General features: G+C 42.9%; 1 protein-coding gene across 1 annotated transcript in view; it reads right to left on the bottom strand.

Moving 5' to 3' along the window:
- The window catches only part of LOC139307197 (tyrosine-protein phosphatase non-receptor type 18-like), a 14,542-nt gene extending 741 nt beyond the window's left edge, over positions 1 to 13,801 (bottom strand). Inside the window, exons 1-15 of the mRNA XM_070931058.1 lie at positions 13,730 to 13,801; positions 10,338 to 10,446; positions 9,302 to 9,378; positions 9,028 to 9,123; positions 8,740 to 8,778; positions 8,232 to 8,300; positions 8,030 to 8,092; positions 6,985 to 7,127; positions 6,523 to 6,589; positions 6,113 to 6,190; positions 4,957 to 5,049; positions 3,176 to 3,216; positions 911 to 1,036; positions 239 to 435; positions 72 to 161 (exon numbers count right to left, since the gene is read on the bottom strand). Coding sequence (XP_070787159.1) covers positions 72 to 161; positions 239 to 435; positions 911 to 1,036; positions 3,176 to 3,216; positions 4,957 to 5,049; positions 6,113 to 6,190; positions 6,523 to 6,589; positions 6,985 to 7,127; positions 8,030 to 8,092; positions 8,232 to 8,300; positions 8,740 to 8,778; positions 9,028 to 9,123; positions 9,302 to 9,378; positions 10,338 to 10,446; positions 13,730 to 13,801 — 1,360 coding nt within the window. The remainder of the gene's footprint in view (positions 1 to 71; positions 162 to 238; positions 436 to 910; positions 1,037 to 3,175; positions 3,217 to 4,956; positions 5,050 to 6,112; positions 6,191 to 6,522; positions 6,590 to 6,984; positions 7,128 to 8,029; positions 8,093 to 8,231; positions 8,301 to 8,739; positions 8,779 to 9,027; positions 9,124 to 9,301; positions 9,379 to 10,337; positions 10,447 to 13,729) is intronic.
- Between the last annotated feature and the right edge of the window lie 3,699 nt (positions 13,802 to 17,500).

The raw sequence follows: 17,500 nt of genomic DNA, 5'->3' as shown, positions 1-17,500 counted from the left end.
TCAGCCATAAATCCCACCTTTACAAAGATAATAAAGTTCAGATTTGATGGAGACAGGACAGGTGCACTGACCGATGCCACCAGGTGAACAGAGGCTGGTCCTGTCGGAGACTGAAGAGGAGAAATCTTCATAATCGTCATCTGCTGCTGAAAGATGTTCGGCTGGAGGAGAGAAGAGTCACTTATTAACCTCAGCTTTCCTTCCATCCATCCATCCTTCCCTCCCCTCCTCTCGTTACCTGGCATCAGGTGATATTCTCCGTTGTTGCCTAGTGACGGTGGCCCCTCCCTCAGCCCGTGATTGGCTGGTGACGCTGTGTCATAGACGGGTGTGGCGGAGAGTTGTGGTTTAGCTCGGGGTCGGACGGTGCTGTAGACGGGAGCCGCTGATGCTCCTGCAGGGTCGTTGTCATAGTGATGGGAGGGGGGCAGGGACCTAAGGGTTAATCATCATGACACCGGGGGTGAAAAGAGAGGTCATGACATGACCGCCACAGAGAGAAAGGAAGCATAGAAACAGTGAGTCCAGCAGCCGTGACGGAGACATTAAATCAAAACTTCACCATCATTACTTTCACACAGCCGGTCAAACTGCTGATGATGGAAATATCTGACAAAAAAGTCTCAACGTTGACTCCGTTTTCCACTGAATCTACTTCATTACAGACAAACAAACTCTTTATAAGGAAATAAATAACGATATATCAGACTACTTATAAACTCACAGGAATCTGAAAACACTTTCAAACATTTTGAAAGGTGTAATTTAACCAGATGTTTTCTCTTGAGGAAACATTTTAAAGACGCTTCATGCTCTCAAAATACCATTTTATTAAAGTCTCGTTCTTCTACAAAATATAGGATGACAGGTCACCATGTCTGTACGACAGTAAACTGAGGTGTTTCCTTACCTGCTCCCACTGCTGGATCTGGGCGTGGCTACCACGGAGTGGGCGGGGCCTGCTGAAGGTGGGTGGGGATGTTTGGGCTTGTTGACCACAGCGTAGGTATCACCCATGTCAGTCTGCTGGGACAGTCTGCACACAGGAGGAAGGAGAGAGAGGAATGCTAGCTGCTAACAAAGCTAACAAACAGCTCCAGCAGAAACACAAGCTGTGTCTTTTACATTTCACTTTGTTCACAACATGTTGATCAGTGAGCTTCAGAGGTGCTGGACAAAGCCGGGCTAGCTGTTTCCCCCTGCTTACAGCCTTTATGCTAAGCTAGGCTAACTACGTCCTGACTCCAGCCTTGTAATAAACTTATTTAGCATTTCCCAAAATGTGGAATGATTCCTTTAAACTGAATAATTGGAATCGATTTTCAATAATAACAGCGGGACAGTCGAGTGTCTGTGGTTAGTTCACTGTCTGTAATAACAGTGGGACAGTCGAGTGTCTGCGGTTAGTTCACTGTCTGTAGTAACAGCTGGACAGTCGAGTGTCTGCGGTTAGTTCACTGTCTGTAGTAACAGAAGGACAGTCGAGTGTCTGCGGTTAGTTCACTGTCTGTAATAACAGTAGGACAGTCGAGTGTCTGCGGTTAGTTCACTGTCTGTAATAACAGTGGGACAGTCGAGTGTCTGTGGTTAGTTCACTGTCTGTAGTAACAGCGGGACAGTCGAGTGTCTGTGGTTAGTTCACTGTCTGTAATAACAGAAGGACAGTCGAGTGTCTGTGGTTAGTTCACTGTCTGTAATAACAGTGGGACAGTCGAGTGTCTGTGGTTAGTTCACTGTCTGTAGTAACAGCGGGACAGTCGAGTGTCTGCGGTTAGTTCAGGTGTCTGTAGTAACAGTGGGACAGTCGAGTGTCTGTGGTTAGTTCACTGTCTGTAATAACAGTGGGACAGTCGAGTGTCTGCGGTTAGTTCACTGTCTGTAGTAACAGAAGGACAGTCGAGTGTCTGCGGTTAGTTCACTGTCTGTAATAACAGTGGGACAGTCGAGTGTCTGTGGTTAGTTCACTGTCTGTAGTAACAGCGGGACAGTCGAGTGTCTGTGGTTAGTTCACTGTCTGTAATAACAGAAGGACAGTCGAGTGTCTGTGGTTAGTTCACTGTCTGTAATAGCAGTAGGACAGTCGAGTGTCTGTGGTTAGTTCACTGTCTGTAATAGCAGTAGGACAGTCGAGTGTCTGCGGTTAGTTCAGGTGTCTGTAATAACAGTGGGACAGTCGAGTGTCTGCGGTTAGTTCACTGTCTGTAATAGCAGTAGGACAGTCGAGTGTCACGTAGCTGAGCTAGCTGTGAGCTAATTAACGCCGAAGGTAACTTTGCTCCTACAGATGAGTAGTCTTCCTCGGTGGGGTCATGAACATGACACAAACTGAACACACTGTCAGTTTAACACTCGTGCAGCTGCATATTTACATCTCAGCAGGAAGTCACTCTACTCTCAACTTCCTGCTCTGGCCGTGTGACTGCAGTTGTCATGGTTACTCTGATTGTAGCCACACAGGAGGTGAAGTCTGGTTTCTGACTGGTTTCATCATCATCATCATCCTCTCCCCTCCTCCTCTCTTGTTTCCTCTCCTCTCCTCTTATTTCCTTGTTTCCTTTCCTCTCCTTTCTTGTTTCCTTTAATTTCTCACCTTCTTCTCCTCTCTCACCACCCCCTTCTTCTTTACACTCTTCTCTTTTCACCTCCTCTCAACTTCTCTTTTGTCTACTTCCTGTCTCCTTCCTCTCTCTGTTGTTAATCCATCACCTCTCAGACTCTCCTCCTCTTCTCACCCCCTCACCTGTTTTCCTTCCTCTCCTACTTCGCTGTCTTCTTTCCTTCACTTTTCTTCGACACCTCATCTTTTATTTATTTCCTCCTCCTCCCTGTCATTTCTCCTCTCCTCTAAACCGTCTTTTCCTCCTCCCCCAGCTCTCCTCCCCTCTGGCCTCTCTCTTCTCCGTTTCCATGGTAACGTGGTAACATATGGGGATGGAGGGATGGAGGAATGGAGGAATGGAAAAAGGAGGGTGAGAAAGTGTTAATGTAACACCTTGGGGTGAGACATCCTATGTGTCTGCCTCTCTGCCAGCAGACAGACAGATCGGACAGACAGACAGACAGACAGGCAGGCAGACAGACAGACAGACAGACAGACAGACAGACAGGCACACAGACAGACAGACAGACAGACAGACAGACAGACACACAGACACACAGACAGACAGACAGATACCTCTTGGTGGGGGACGCAGGTGTTCTTGTGGGTTTCTTCAGCTGATGATCAAACAGAAAATAGTCCAGTTGAGTTCAGGTCGTTTTAATGGTTAATGAATGATATTAGTAGGAATTATTGTTATATTCAGCTGACATGAATGTGATATAAACGTAAATACATTCATGCACTTGGTAAATAAATAAAATGGGCTTTACTCTCTGCTGTTTGATGGTGAAACAGGTATTACATTGCATTCTATGTGGCATTAAAAAGGTCTGAAATGCAACATGTGAACCTGCAGAAACCCTGTTTACTGTTCTAACAGCAGGTAAATGTTGAGATCGTCATATGTTTTGTGTCATTAAAGGGTTATAATGTTCACCGTGTACGTTCAGTTTAAGTGTGTGTCCTTAATGTAGGTAAAGTAGAGCTGGTGGAGGGGGGGGGGGGGGGGGGGGGGGGGGGCGTGTAGAGACCTGAGTTTAGTCCCAGTCTTCAAACCTTAACAAAAGTGCAGATATTATACATGAAGAAGAAACAAGCTCTCAGATGCAGATGTGCTGTTTCCCTCTGAATGCTGTTAATAATAATGTGGAGCTTTGTGAAGGCGTCACTTTGGGCTCTGGGTCATTGTGACCAAACGATCGATCCATTAATGGAGAAAATAATCAGCTGATTCATCCACAGTGAACTAATAATCATTAGCTGATAGTTCAGAATGAGCTCCACCTCAACTCCAACAGCAACATCCTGCTTCACATTAATGAGGAGGAATAATCCTCTAATGACAGAATCTATAACAGGAGGACAGACACAGGAGGACAGTCACAGGGGGACAGTTACAGGAGGACAGACACAGGAGGACAGACACAGGAGGACAGACACAGGAGCACAGACACAGGGGGACAGTCACAGGAGCACAGTCACAGGGGGACAGACACAGGAGGACAGACACAGGAGGACAGACACAGGGGGACAGACACAGGGGGACAGACACAGGAGGACAGACACAGGAGGACAGTTACAGGAGGACAGACACAGGGGGACATCTGACTGCTGGAAGACTTTAAGGACATCTGACTGATTATACTAGTGTAACAGAGTATTTGTACAGTGTGGTATTAGTACTTTTACTGCAGTAAAGGATCTGAGTACTTCCTCCAGAGGATAACTGAGTAGAAATGAGTTTCTAAATATCAGCGTTTCTCTTTCGGATTGAGCAATATGAAGTAATGTTGTGTCATTGAGCTGAAGATCTCCTTCTTTACCCATAAAGAGACAAACCGACTCTCTGTGAACTGAATCAGGAATGAGGAGTATGTATTCATGTCGCGCCTGAGTCTCTTCCTGCAGCTTGATGAGGTGTTTTTAAGGTTATAATCTGGTGTAAAGAGGACCTACCTGTCAGCGTGTGACGTCCATCCTTCTACTTGAGTTTTAGTTGATTTCTTCCTATGAAATGTTGACCAGCACCCCCCCTCTCTCTCTGTCTCTGTCTCTCTGTCTCTCTCTCTGTCTGTCTCTCTCTGTCTCTCTCTCTGTCTCTGTGTCTCTCTCTCTGTCTCTCTCTCTGTCTCTGTCTCTGTCTCTGTCTCTGTCTCTGTCTCTGTGTCTCTCTCTCTGTCTCTCTTTCTGCTCTCAAACCATCTGCTGCAGTGGATTTACATACAGGAAGTGAACTTCACTTCCTCTTTCTGCAGCTGCTCTCTTTCTACTTCCTCCACCACCGACTCCGACACTCTGGTTTAATGAACACTTGTAGTCAATGAAACACAACTTTGACCTTTTGTGTGTTTTACCTCGGGCGCGTTGCAGTAGAACTGACGACCGGCCGACTGCAGGACTCGTTCGAACATACAGACGACAGCCGTGAAGATGAACTGATACTGATCCTGCAGAGAGGAAAGAGAAGTTCATCTCTTTATCGTCAGACTGTCGGCACGCTGGAGTTCTCACATCCCGCCCACATCCACTCGTTCCTTGCCAGAATGTCTATTGTGCGCACGCTGAAGCTTTCTGAAGATGAAGTAAAACACTGAGGGTCTCTTTAATCCCTTCCTGCACTCACTTTTCTGGACAGTTGAAACACTTAATGGTTCATTTTCTCCTCATTTAGCTTGTTGACCTCGAGCACCTCATCACATTCACACAGATCAGCAAGCAGATAAAAGTTTCTGTTTCACACTCAGAGCTGATTTAGAATATTCAGGAGGATTTTCAGTTCAGAGATTTTGTTTCCTATAAATTCCTTTACAGTATGTTAGTTTTCAGTGTTTTTCTTTTGGATAATTGTTAAAATAATTATACTGAAAGAGTCATTTGTAGTTGAGTTGGTTGTGTCTTTCTGACCAGCCATCACATCTGTTCCCCTCTGTGTTCGGTTTGTTAAGTCAAACTAAATTCATCGCTTCACGTCATCAGAAAGCTTCCAAGCAGAAACTGTGAGAGACGGTGGTCATTCTTCTTTATAATAAAAGACAGTAACGGCAGGAACGAACTGCAACGTAAAGGGATTAAAAACACGGACCCTGAAACAGTCTCTGTAAACAGTTGTGGATGTTTGGCTCTGAAGCTCTTCGCTCTACAAGACTCGTCGTTTGTAACTGTGCAGCTGGAGGCGATAATGCTCCGCCGGCTGCAGTGCAACGTTAAAAGAAGAAGACGTTTATTAGGTCAGTTGGGTTTGTTGAGTTCTGTTCTGTTGTTATGGATCCAGAACTTTGAAGCAGATTGTGTAACTTGTGTCTTTCATGTTTGGGTGAATAAAAGACTCCTTAAATATATTTTATCATATGTTTTCCCAACAACCAAATGAACTGTTTTACACTTCAAAATATTAGTTCCACTAACTTTGACTGTGACACTGATTCTTTGATCAGATAACTGATATAAAAGGTTTAAAACAGGTTTATTCTCCCCACACAAAAGTATCAGACACTAAATGAAACTACCTACTTTAGTTTGGACCGCAGACGGTCGCTGCCTCCGCAGCTCCAGGACAATCTGCATGATGCTGAAGTCTGTCGTGATCTGCTGCAGGAAACAACACGACACACTGGAGAAACTCTCAGAGACACAGTCGGGTTCAGCTGGTCCACTACAATCATCATCATCATCATCATCGTCATCTGTACAGTCATTCAACCCTTCACACAGCCTGTCATCAATAATCCTAAAAAACATAAATGTACTGAACTCTCAGGACTTTATCTGTAACAGTGAAATGATTTGGGATCAGAAAGTTAACTATTACACTTGTACAAGTAGTACTGAGTATAGTACAAGTAGTACTGAGTATAGTACAAGTAGTACTGAGTATTGCAGTATTTCTCGGAATTAAAAGTGGCTTTATAGTCATGTGTTACCTTGGTAACCAGCAGGTCATGGATGTAGTCGAGAGCACAGATGACTCCTGTCCTCCCACAGCCCGCACTGTAACACACACACACACACACACACACACACACACACACACACACACACACACACACACACACACACAGAACAGATGCAGTGTGCATGTTAACTGTGCCATCGTTAGCAGGTGTTACCTGCTGCATATTCACAGCCTCCTGCTTTCTGCTTTCTGTGTGTGTGTGTGTGTGTGTGTGTGTGTGTGTGTGTGTGTGTGTGAGTGTGTGTGTGTGTGTGTGTGTGTGTGTGAGATAAGCTGCCATATGTGTGATATGGCCTGTTGAATGTTAATGACCATCTGACCTGCGATCTGTACTGCTGGCAAAAACAAGCGTCAGTAATGATGTGGAATTAACAGCCGTTTAGAGACGGATGGAGTGTGTGTGTGTGTGTGTGTGTGTGTGTGTGTGTACCTGCAGTGTATCAGCAGAGGCGAGGTGTGTGTTCCCTGGCTGTTTCTGGCTCTTTCCAGCAGGTCCAGGACTCCTGTAGGCTCGTAGGGAACGTCGTGATCCGGCCACGACAGGAACTGATACTGAATCACTGAACGGCTGTCCTGGAGGAGGAGGAGGAGGAGGAGGAGGAGGAGGAGGAAGAGGTTCATACACTGAACACTTTTCTACAATAAGCAAAGATACCTGTTTGGGGGAAAATGTAGAAACACACGCACATCTATGTGGTCAAAGTCATGAGTCCTAGAAATTCTAACCGTGGTGTTTAAAGACAAAACGAAGATGTTCATCAGTTGTAAAGTTCTTGATTCAGAAGACAAAATGATGAATATTTGACCATTTTTTGTGAAGCTTTTGAGAGAAAAAACCTGTTCTGTCCTCCCCAGAGTCACACAAGAAGATTCAGTGAGTAAAAGTAAGATGTGTCATAAATGACACGATTATTATGTCGTTTAACAACACAGTTTACAGTTGAATTTAAAACACAGTGAAAAGCTTCTGCTCTGCTGGTCCACGTCACTGATGGTGGTGAAGCTGGAGGAAACTGCTCTTTCAAAAGGGAAGAAAATCAATCCAGCTTGAGTGTGTAAATGTTTTCAAGTTAAAACTAGGTTTTAAATTGCTCTTTAAAGGCTTACGTTTGCTAACAGCTAACTGAAACTGCAGTTGACTGAAGTCGGGGAGAATTAATACCCAGCTGACACACATATTAGCATGCGATGCTGTCATTTAGCAATCAGCCAACTGATCAGATCCCACTCACTGTTTACAGTCGTATTGATGATTAAAGCCTGTTTTAATTAACTGTTTGATTGGACTGGTTTAAGTGGATAAAAACTTATTCCTGATAGTTTTGTCTTAAAGAACTCAAAGGACATCACTGATAATCTGGTGAAGACAGATGCAAACACAAGTTAAACTAAAATACAACTTGTTCACTCCTGTAATGACCGCCTCCCGCATTCATCCTAATCTGATCTCATCCGATCTAATGTGAAGCTCTTACCTGCTGGTACGTGACAGTCAGAGCTCTGACCACCAGGTCTTCATGAGGACATGTCTCCCCCTGCTGGACACACACAGGAACAACCAGTCAGTTATGAAGGTATGAACTGCTCTCTGAAGTTTTACTTACTTTACATCATATGTCTAATCTCAGTGTGTGTGTGTGTGTGTGTGTGTGTGTGTGTGTGTGTGTGTGTTCTCACGTTGCAGACAGTAAATGGTCCAAATGCAGCAGACTGATGAACTGGAGCCCAGTAACACTCACACTTCCTCTGCAGAGGACAAAACATCACCACAGTTCATCTCAATGAAAACACACATTCAGCTTTAACAGAGATGATTTTTCATTTATCTGCAAGAAGAAGTTGAATGTAAACGTCAAATTTATTACATATACATTTAAATAAATGTACACATTTGAATATTTTCTGCTAGAAACTGTAATTAGAAGAGATAAATAATAATGATAAGATACCTTTGATACATTAATAACAATTATAATTCTCACATAAAATTATGATGTAATGAGTCACAATTTTCCCAATAATGACGTACTAGTCAAAAGTACTAACTTAAACTGATGACATTCAAGTCATTATGATGAAGTACTTTTAAGATATTAAGTTAAGTTTTTTTTCTTTTCCTTGCAAAACAGATGTGTTGTGTTGGAAAAAAATGTGTATGTTGTATTTTATTTATCTATTTATTTACCTTTCCCATCTCTATTTCTCTGCAGGCCATGACTATCACCTGAAACACACACACACACACACACACACACACACACACACACACACACACACACAGTCAGAGCCTAATGAGGGGAAACTGCTGATTTCATCTGATGATGAAAACATTATTAATAAAATTTCAGTTGTACTAATTACATCAAGCATGAGTTATTGAAATCTAGTAAACGTATAATTTTCAGTGCATATATGACTCAGACTAATTCCTGGGCAGTAACTAGACATGAAAGGTTCATGGTGTGTGTTGGACCTTGACGTCATGCTGCCAGATCATCCTCCAGAAGTCCGTGAGTGTGGAGCTGAGGGGACCCTGAGAGGCGATGTACCTGCTGTCTGCTGACGCCCCCTGCAGGACAAACACCAACATTACAACCACAGCAGCAGCACAGAGAACTGAGAGGCTGCCAAGCGTTTCAGTTGTTCTTCAGCTGTAATATTTTATATATTATATATATTAATATTTATTTTCTATCATATTTTATTAGCTCTTCATCTCGTGGAGTAAAAAGTACAATACTGGTGACCTTGATGAAGCTGGCGTTGATGTAGTCAGAGTCGAAGTCTGTGGTTGGTAGAGACAACACCACCCGAGACTGGTCATCTACACACACACACACACACACACACACACACACACAATGCATCAACACACTTTTGAAGGTTAACAGCTTTTCAAGTCTGTCTTGAGTCTTTCCATTTTCTGCTACTTTATACTTCTACTCCACTACGTTTAACTTTACAGATAGATATTTTACATTTAAAAACATGCAGCAAATGTTTTGGCTTTCGAATTCTTGAGTGTGAAGTGCACTTTGTCAAATTTAAGATGTTCGCAAAAGAGACATTCCCCTTTAAACTTCTCACATAGTAAAGTGGTTAAAACTAACTGCATATAAAGCGGTTAAACTAGCTAACTGTATATGAAGTAGTTAAACTAGCTAACTGTATATGAAGCGGTTAAACTAGCTAACTGTATATGAAGTGGTTAAAACTAGCTAACTGTATATAAAGTAGTTAAACTAGCTAACTGTATATGAAGTGGTTAAACTAGCTGACTGTATATAAAATAGTTAAACTAGCTAACTGTAGTTAAACTAGCTAACTGTATATGAAGTGGTTAAAACTAGCTAACTGTATATGAAGTGGTTAAAACTAGCTAACTGTAGTTAAACTAGCTAACTGTATATAAAGTAGTTAAACTAGCTAACTGTATATGAAGTGGTTAAAACTAGCTAACTGTAGTTAAACTAGCTAACTGTATATAAAGTAGTTAAACTAGCTAACTGTACTTTTATTCAAGTAGGATTTTGACTGAAGGACTTTCGCATTGTATACATTGTTGTATTGTTACCTTTACTGGAGTAAAGGATCTGAGTACTTCTTCCAGCCCTGGTAACACTGAAGATAATATGAGGCTTCAGCAGCCTGAGTTTATCAAATCACGTAGGTATCTTCCAGAGTTTGTTACTCGGCTTGTAGACAGGAGAGAAAAGGAAGGAAGGAAGGAAGGAAGGAAGGAAGGAAGGAAATGAGGACACAGTGAAGGAAGTGTGTTCATACATGGCAGGATGTCCTTGTATCTGTTCTTCTTGATGTTTTCCTTCAGAGCTCCGGCCTCAGTGGTCCAACTGAGGTCTCTCTTTAACATCAAGGTCTGTGAACGCACCACCTGTCACACACACACACACACACACATAAAGTATATATATTATATATTATCTGATGTGAATTCTATGATGTGATAAAAACATGACAATTAACAGTCCGCTACAAACAGGAAGTACAAAATAAAGAAAAAGATCATGATAACTTTACTCTTAATGAACTGCAGGTCCAATTATTAAAAAACAAATAATACAACTGAATTTGAAGAAGAAAAACAAACATAGGCCTTTTGGTGGAAAAGAGGAATAATATCAGAAAGGCAAACACAGTCAAAGAGAACAAAAACAGAGAGACGTAGATTTTCTGCTCATGTCAAACAGCAGGGCGCAGAATGTGAAGATAAAAGTCAACAGAAAGTTAAACTTGATGTGTCTCTGTCCTAATGGACACCGTCACAGCCACACACTGCTACTGAAGCCCAGAGGACGGAGAGATTCAACCTGCAACAATTCCCCAAATTAATATTTAAAGTTCGGTGCTTCTTTTCTGGCAGTGTGCAGCTTCTCTCAGCACAATAACACATCTGCTGAATGTTGGAAAGATGTAGTGAAATAAAGCTGCAGTGATCTTTACCACAACAGCAAAGTGTGGAAATGATGCAGCATGTCTTTAAAACATGTTGACCATTAGAAAGCTTTATTTTATTTTTCAACTGAGTCAGAGCTGAACCAGGTTACTACGGATACGTGAGCTAATTCCTGTGGCATCATGGGTAAGAATCTCATTATGGTTCAGAAGAGCTTCAGAAGTGTCAAAACTCACATCCTCATTTTCTCTGTTTACACACAGTGAGATAGATTTGGAAAAAAACAAAAAAAAAAACAATATATGTATATATATATACACATATATACCCACTTATGCAATTATAAATGAATAAAAGAAGCACCTTACAATATACAGTATATAGTAGGCTTTACTTCCTACAATCTTTAAAAACACCTCACAAATATATAGTTTCATGAGTGAGTTTTAATAATAATAATAATAATAATAGTAAGCTATATATCAGGTTAGATAGTTAGTAGATACATTCACTGCTGCTTTGAGTGTGAACATGAGATGTTTTGATTGAATATCACTAGACTTTAACCGGAGAGCAGACCGAGGCAGAGCAGCGTCTCAGGTGCGTCAACAGGTCACATGAATCATTTCAGGAACAACGACAACAAGGAAGCGGCTCCGGCGAGTTAATAATGACCCAACCTGAGAGAGCGTCCACAGAGAATGAGGAAGCAGGATTATTGACTAACCTCCGCTGCCACACAGGAACAAACGGCCGACCTGCAGACTCACTGTAAAACACACTCAGGTTGTTACGCTCCTCTGAAACACGACAGTTTGAGGAAGCAGGAAATGAAAACTAGGACACACTGTGCACGCTCACAGAGGACAAACTGGGTCAGATGATGAACATGATCAGAAATAAAATAACACTCAGCCACAGTTGTAGGAGATTTAACTTTGTAAGCTGAAGGGTCGACTACTTGTAGAAAGGTCCCCGACAACCTGGTGAAGACCTGAGCAGATTCTTACACCACATTCTGATTATTAATACAAAATAAATGACGATGAGCGTCCTGAACGACCCGACCAACAATATAACATGCTTAAATGTATGCAAACACACTTTAAAACACGGAGGAGGGTTTAAACACTGCAGACCTTTGTTCCTTTGATCAGAGGACATGATAGCAGAGACAGAGGGGACTCTCAGGTGGACAGAGACAGCAACACATGCTGTGTGTGTGTGTGTGTGGTTCAGACCTGCTCTGATGAACCCTGCAGGTTATTTATTTCTGCCTGCTTCTCGTCTCTCTGCCCACAGATTTATATTGAGAGCTTCAGGTTACGTAAGCGTGAACTGAGAAGAGGATGTGACGCTTCATACACACATTAAACACCGTCAGTGGTGAAAGACGTCTTCAGATCTTTTACTTAATAATCAGTAAAAGTACTGATACCACAGTGTAGAAATACTCTGTTACAAGTAAGTCCAGCATTTAGAAGTAAAGTTCTCATCTAACTGAAATGGAAGGCCTTTTCATTATCTCTGCACTAGTTATGCAAAATGACTCATTTCAGAAAAATATATATTATATGACTGGATTATAATTAGTGAGGCATTAATGTGTAAATGTCACTAATGTTGCAGCTCATTTGAACTACTTCGTGTACTGCTGGGGAGCTTCATCTATATCAAGATATCATCATTTATTCTGTATTAATAATCAGAATCAGAGGAAAGTATAAAGTAACATAAGATGGAGAAGGAAAGGAAAATACAAATACCTCCTGGAGTTTTGTGTTTAATATTCTGGCCTGTTGTGATGTCACTGAAGCGTATGTTCGATGACGTTTTGAATGATGAAGGCGTCATTTGCGCTGACAGATGAAGCTAACAGGAGAGTCTCAGTCTGTAAGAAGTCTAACTGTGGTTCACACTCAGGTTCAGGTCCTTCAGGTCACCACAGCTCGGCTCTGTTAGCATCAACTGTTGATGCACCAGCTGACCTTCGTTCCTTTGGTCAGTGGACAGAAGGCAGAAGACACTGAATGTTCTCTCAGAAGTCCACAAATATCATATTATTCAGTGTGAAGTCAGACAACCAAGTGTGTGTGAGTGTGTGAGAGTCGTAACACACTGTCCACGCAGACGTCTTGTAATGGAATAACGCTGTGATGTGCGTTCATGCCTCTTGTTCTTGCTGCAGAAGTGAAAGTTTCTCAGCTCTGATATTTCAGATTTCAGATGCCCTGAAGACCAACAGGCTAACTTATGTACAATGCTCTTACAGACAGCTTTGCATGTTTTACACAAAGCAGCTGGACGTCACACAGCTCAGCCAGTTTATCAGATTATTTGCAGCTCGTTTGAATATTAAACGCAGAGATCAAACCAGTAAAACAGCAGCTTTTTCCAGGAAAGCAAGAGACTTCTCCTCAACGCTGTGTGGCAGGAGAAGACCGGAGGAGTGAATCATCCGCAGAGGACGAGCAGAGAAACCACATACAACATGCAGAAGTTTGTATGTTCAGTAAGTGTGTGGCACACAGAAACTTACTTCACCATCAGCGCTAACCTCAGCTCTGACACCAGCGTTTCTCAATCCTCTTCTCACTTCATGTTTAGGTCCAGAAATTCTCTTGTGAGTTTTATAAAGTCATTTTTATTTATATTTTCTATTAAATACGTATCAAACAAATATCATCACCGTCAACACGGCAAGTCCTGTTTTAACCGTAATTTAAACCTGCGCCTTGAGGTGTGAAAATGAAACACTCACATTGTACTCCTGATCCAGAGTCCCGGGATCCACAGTCGTCAGAGAGGACAGCAGGGAGGGCAGCAGCTCCATGTCGCATCAAATAACATCCAACAAACATCCAACAAACATCAGAGGACATGAAACACCTGAGCCGAGCGGCTCTGACTGACGGAGCTGTGGCTGCAGGCTGACCAACCAAAACTGAAATGAATAAACCTCTCTCTCTCTCTCTGTCTCTCTCTCTGTCTGTCTCTCTCTCTCTCTCTCTCTCTCTCTGTCTCTCTGTCTGTCTCTCTCTCTCTCTGTCTCTCTCTCAGGTCAGCCTCTGTATTTAACTCTGTTAGTTAATGATTTAACATGATAATTGAGAACCACAGCAGGAGGAAGTGTGAAGAAACTTTGGATGAAATAACAGAAAGTTCAGGACGACGACTTGATTACTTCACTGAGAGATATTTCCTTCAGACAACACGTGAATGTGAAACTAAACTTACAACATGTATACACAGCCAGCTTCACCTGAGTGTGTGCAGGCAGCACGTGGAGAAAGAGCTGCAGGACTTTTAAACATCCTCATAATCACACCAGTGTATATGTTGTTGGCCCAAGATAATAATAAACATGCTGACATGTCACAGCAGGGAAGGAGCATTGTGTCTGCATTGTGTCTGCCGGCTCAGTGACTGAAACCCTTAGATGGAACAGAGCCATCTTTAGTTACATCTGTCTCTGCAGTCGCTATTTGAAAACGACGAGATACAAAATGTAAGTATTTAGTATTACGGTATCTCATAATTGTAACTTAGAACTTAACTTTTCATCTACTTTAATCTTTTCATGTTAAAGAAAGGGATCAGACAGATGAGGAGGCCTGTAGAGGTCTCAAAGGTTTACAGAAGGCTGCCCCTCTGTTTCACAGGTTTCATCTATAACCAGCGGCAGAAGAAGTATTCAGTAAAAATAATAATACTACACTTGTACACTACTTAAAGCACGAAAAGTACCCATTATGCAAAATTACAAAATATCTGTTATATTACTGGATTATAACTATTGGTGCACACGGGGTGGGGGGGGCAGCAGACAGAGTTTGGCGCCATCTGAAAACACTGTAGTTCCTTCTTGGTTCACGGAAACAGAGTCAGAGTGAGAGCTCTTCCGGTCTCCTGCTCTGTGCTGCTCTCCTCCTCTCTGTTAGCCGCTCCGTCTCCTCCGCTAGCTTAGCCTGCTAGCTAGCAGCCCAGGTAGTCATGGCCATGTCGCAGGCTCTGTCAGAGGAGGAGTTTCATCGGATGCAGGTGAGAAAAACGTTATTGTTTTTTCGGGCCGGTGGGCTCGCGCACAGGTAGCTGTCAGCTCTGTGAATAACACCTGTCACACAGTAGCCAGGTGCGGCATCACTGTCAGGGACGTTAGCTCACTGGTGCTAACCGTTAGCCATTAGGGTGGGAGTAGCGTTAGTTAACGGTGTTCAGCGTTAGCTCGGCAGAGAGGGCTGACGGTATTAACTGAATAATGTCAGGGAGGTGACGGTCAGTCTGAGCTGGGTTATCGATCTGAATGATAATAACCTGCTAGAAGCATCTCTGTTGACAGTGTACAGTAAGCTAGCTCGGTGTCGATTGGTTAGTCAGCTAACCTAGCTTAGCCTCCTCCTCTGGAAGGAGCAGCAGAAAAAAATGGTTCCATGTAGCTTCTCTGCTGCTAACCTTATTTTTATCTGTCAGTTAGCGAGCTAACATGTTAGCATCCACGGGACTCTCGCCCCGACGAGAGTCACGGGGTCTAACACACACACACACACACACACACACACACACACAGTGTTGTTGTTGTTGTGTTTGCTCAGCTCAGTGTTGGCTGTCTTTAATGCAAAGTTACAGCTCATGAATAAGGAAATCCATGTTGACCGTCAGTCAGCCGGAATGTAAACATGAAGCAGACACCTGTTAGCATGCTAACTGCAGACACTGATGGCGGTTACTGTTCAGATGATGTGTCCCCCTTCATGCTCAGCTCGTGTTGGTTGATGAACTCTGTGCTCATCACTGAGGATGTAGGTTGTGCTGCTGTTGCAAAAGAACACAGAGGAAGTAAGAGTCTCGACTTGTTTATATTAAGTCTCTTGAAATCCCTCTGGGTGCCACCAGCCATTAAATTCACATATAGGACGAATACTCACAAGCTTTATTCTCATTTTCCTTTATGAAATCATTAGCAACAGTCTGCTCCACACAGACGCTCAGGGTCCACCTCCCTGTGTGTCTGCCCTGATAATACAACACCACATCCATTCAGTTTGGTCGGATATATCCGGTGGTGATTTTGTTTCCCAGCCGTAATCATGACTTGGAGTTGGCTTGAACACCGTTTACAAGTTGGAAACTTGTAGTTAGTGTACGATAACTCTGATATCAGTGATTGTATTGATCTCCACTCCACCTTTCAATCATCTATTTAAGTCATCACAACTCTTCAGCTTCGCCTGTTGTGTCCTCTCTCCCTTAGATACAACTCCAGTGAGTTGACACTGACAGCAGCGGGTTTCTTTCCCGGCTGCCTCTGAAACATTCATTTAGGTAACAAGCCCACAAACTCTGTGAGGAAAATACATCATTCTGAAAAACAGCTTAAGAATGATTACAGCAGTGAGTACCTTGTAGTGGGTGCAGTGCATGCTGCACCAGGATCAGGGTAAAGGGGTGGGAACACCTGGTCCAGTGGACGGGATGTGTTCTACTGATGAACTCATTTTGCAGTGGCCTTGTTTCAGGCCTGTTTACAAGGTGACGCTTCTTTATGGCGTTCTGAGAAACTAAACTCAGACCCGTTGTGTCTCAAGCGGAGACTGAAATGATCATTTCACTGCTGTAACTCCCTCGTCACCTCAGCAGAACCTCCCTGGATCGTTTACAGAATGCTGCTGCAGCGCTTTAGATCAGGTCCTCCGAAAGGTCTCATGTGACACAGATTTCTCTTCACTGGCCCTTCGTCAAATTCAGAATCCAGTTCCAGCTTCTTGTGATCACGTACAGAGCTTTGCAGGGTTCAGACAGCTGCCTGCATTAGAGATCTACTGCAGCCCTGTATCACCAGCAGGTCTCTGAGGTCCTCGAGATTAAAACTAAACTTAAGAACTGTCTCCCTTTGGACTTCAGATCCGTGGACAGCTCCCCTGTTTAGACTCACCTTTGTGTCATTTCATTCTTCGTCAGTCTGTGTTCATGTCGGTTGCCTTGTTTCTTTTGTGAAGCACTGTGTGACCCTCTGCCCTTGGAAGGTGATGTACGGGGATAAGATTAGATGAGGTTATTTACTTACATTTCATTACGGCCAAACAGGAAGCTGACTGAAGCAGCTGTTTCACCTTAAATGATGGATTCAGGTTTAAAAGCAGAGTGAAATTAGGATGATTAAACACGATGTGCAATGATGACGATCTAAGGTTATAGTGTGTGTGTGTGTGTGTGTGTGTGTGTGTGTGTGTGTGCGCAGGCTCAGCTGTTGGAGCTGCGCACTCAGAACTACCAGCTGTCTGATGATCTCAGGAAGAACACGTCTGGTAAAACACACCTCTGTACTTTTTTTACTGATGATGATGATGATGATGATGATGCTTGTGTTAAAGGTGCTGCCTGCCTTCTTCATCGCCACATTAATGCATTAATGTTGACACATTTTCCTCTTGACTGTAAACAATAGTTTCAGTGTGCAGCTCATATAGCATTAGCATCATTAGCTCATGTTAATCAGAGCCTCACCACATTGTTTATCTACTTTTAGATTTAA

This window comes from Enoplosus armatus, unplaced genomic scaffold, assembly GCF_043641665.1.
Source record: "Enoplosus armatus isolate fEnoArm2 unplaced genomic scaffold, fEnoArm2.hap1 Scaffold_105, whole genome shotgun sequence".
Taxonomy (NCBI): domain Eukaryota; kingdom Metazoa; phylum Chordata; class Actinopteri; order Centrarchiformes; family Enoplosidae; genus Enoplosus; species Enoplosus armatus.
Note: the sequence above shows the minus strand (reverse complement) of the source record. Positions and strands in the feature narration are given on the sequence as shown.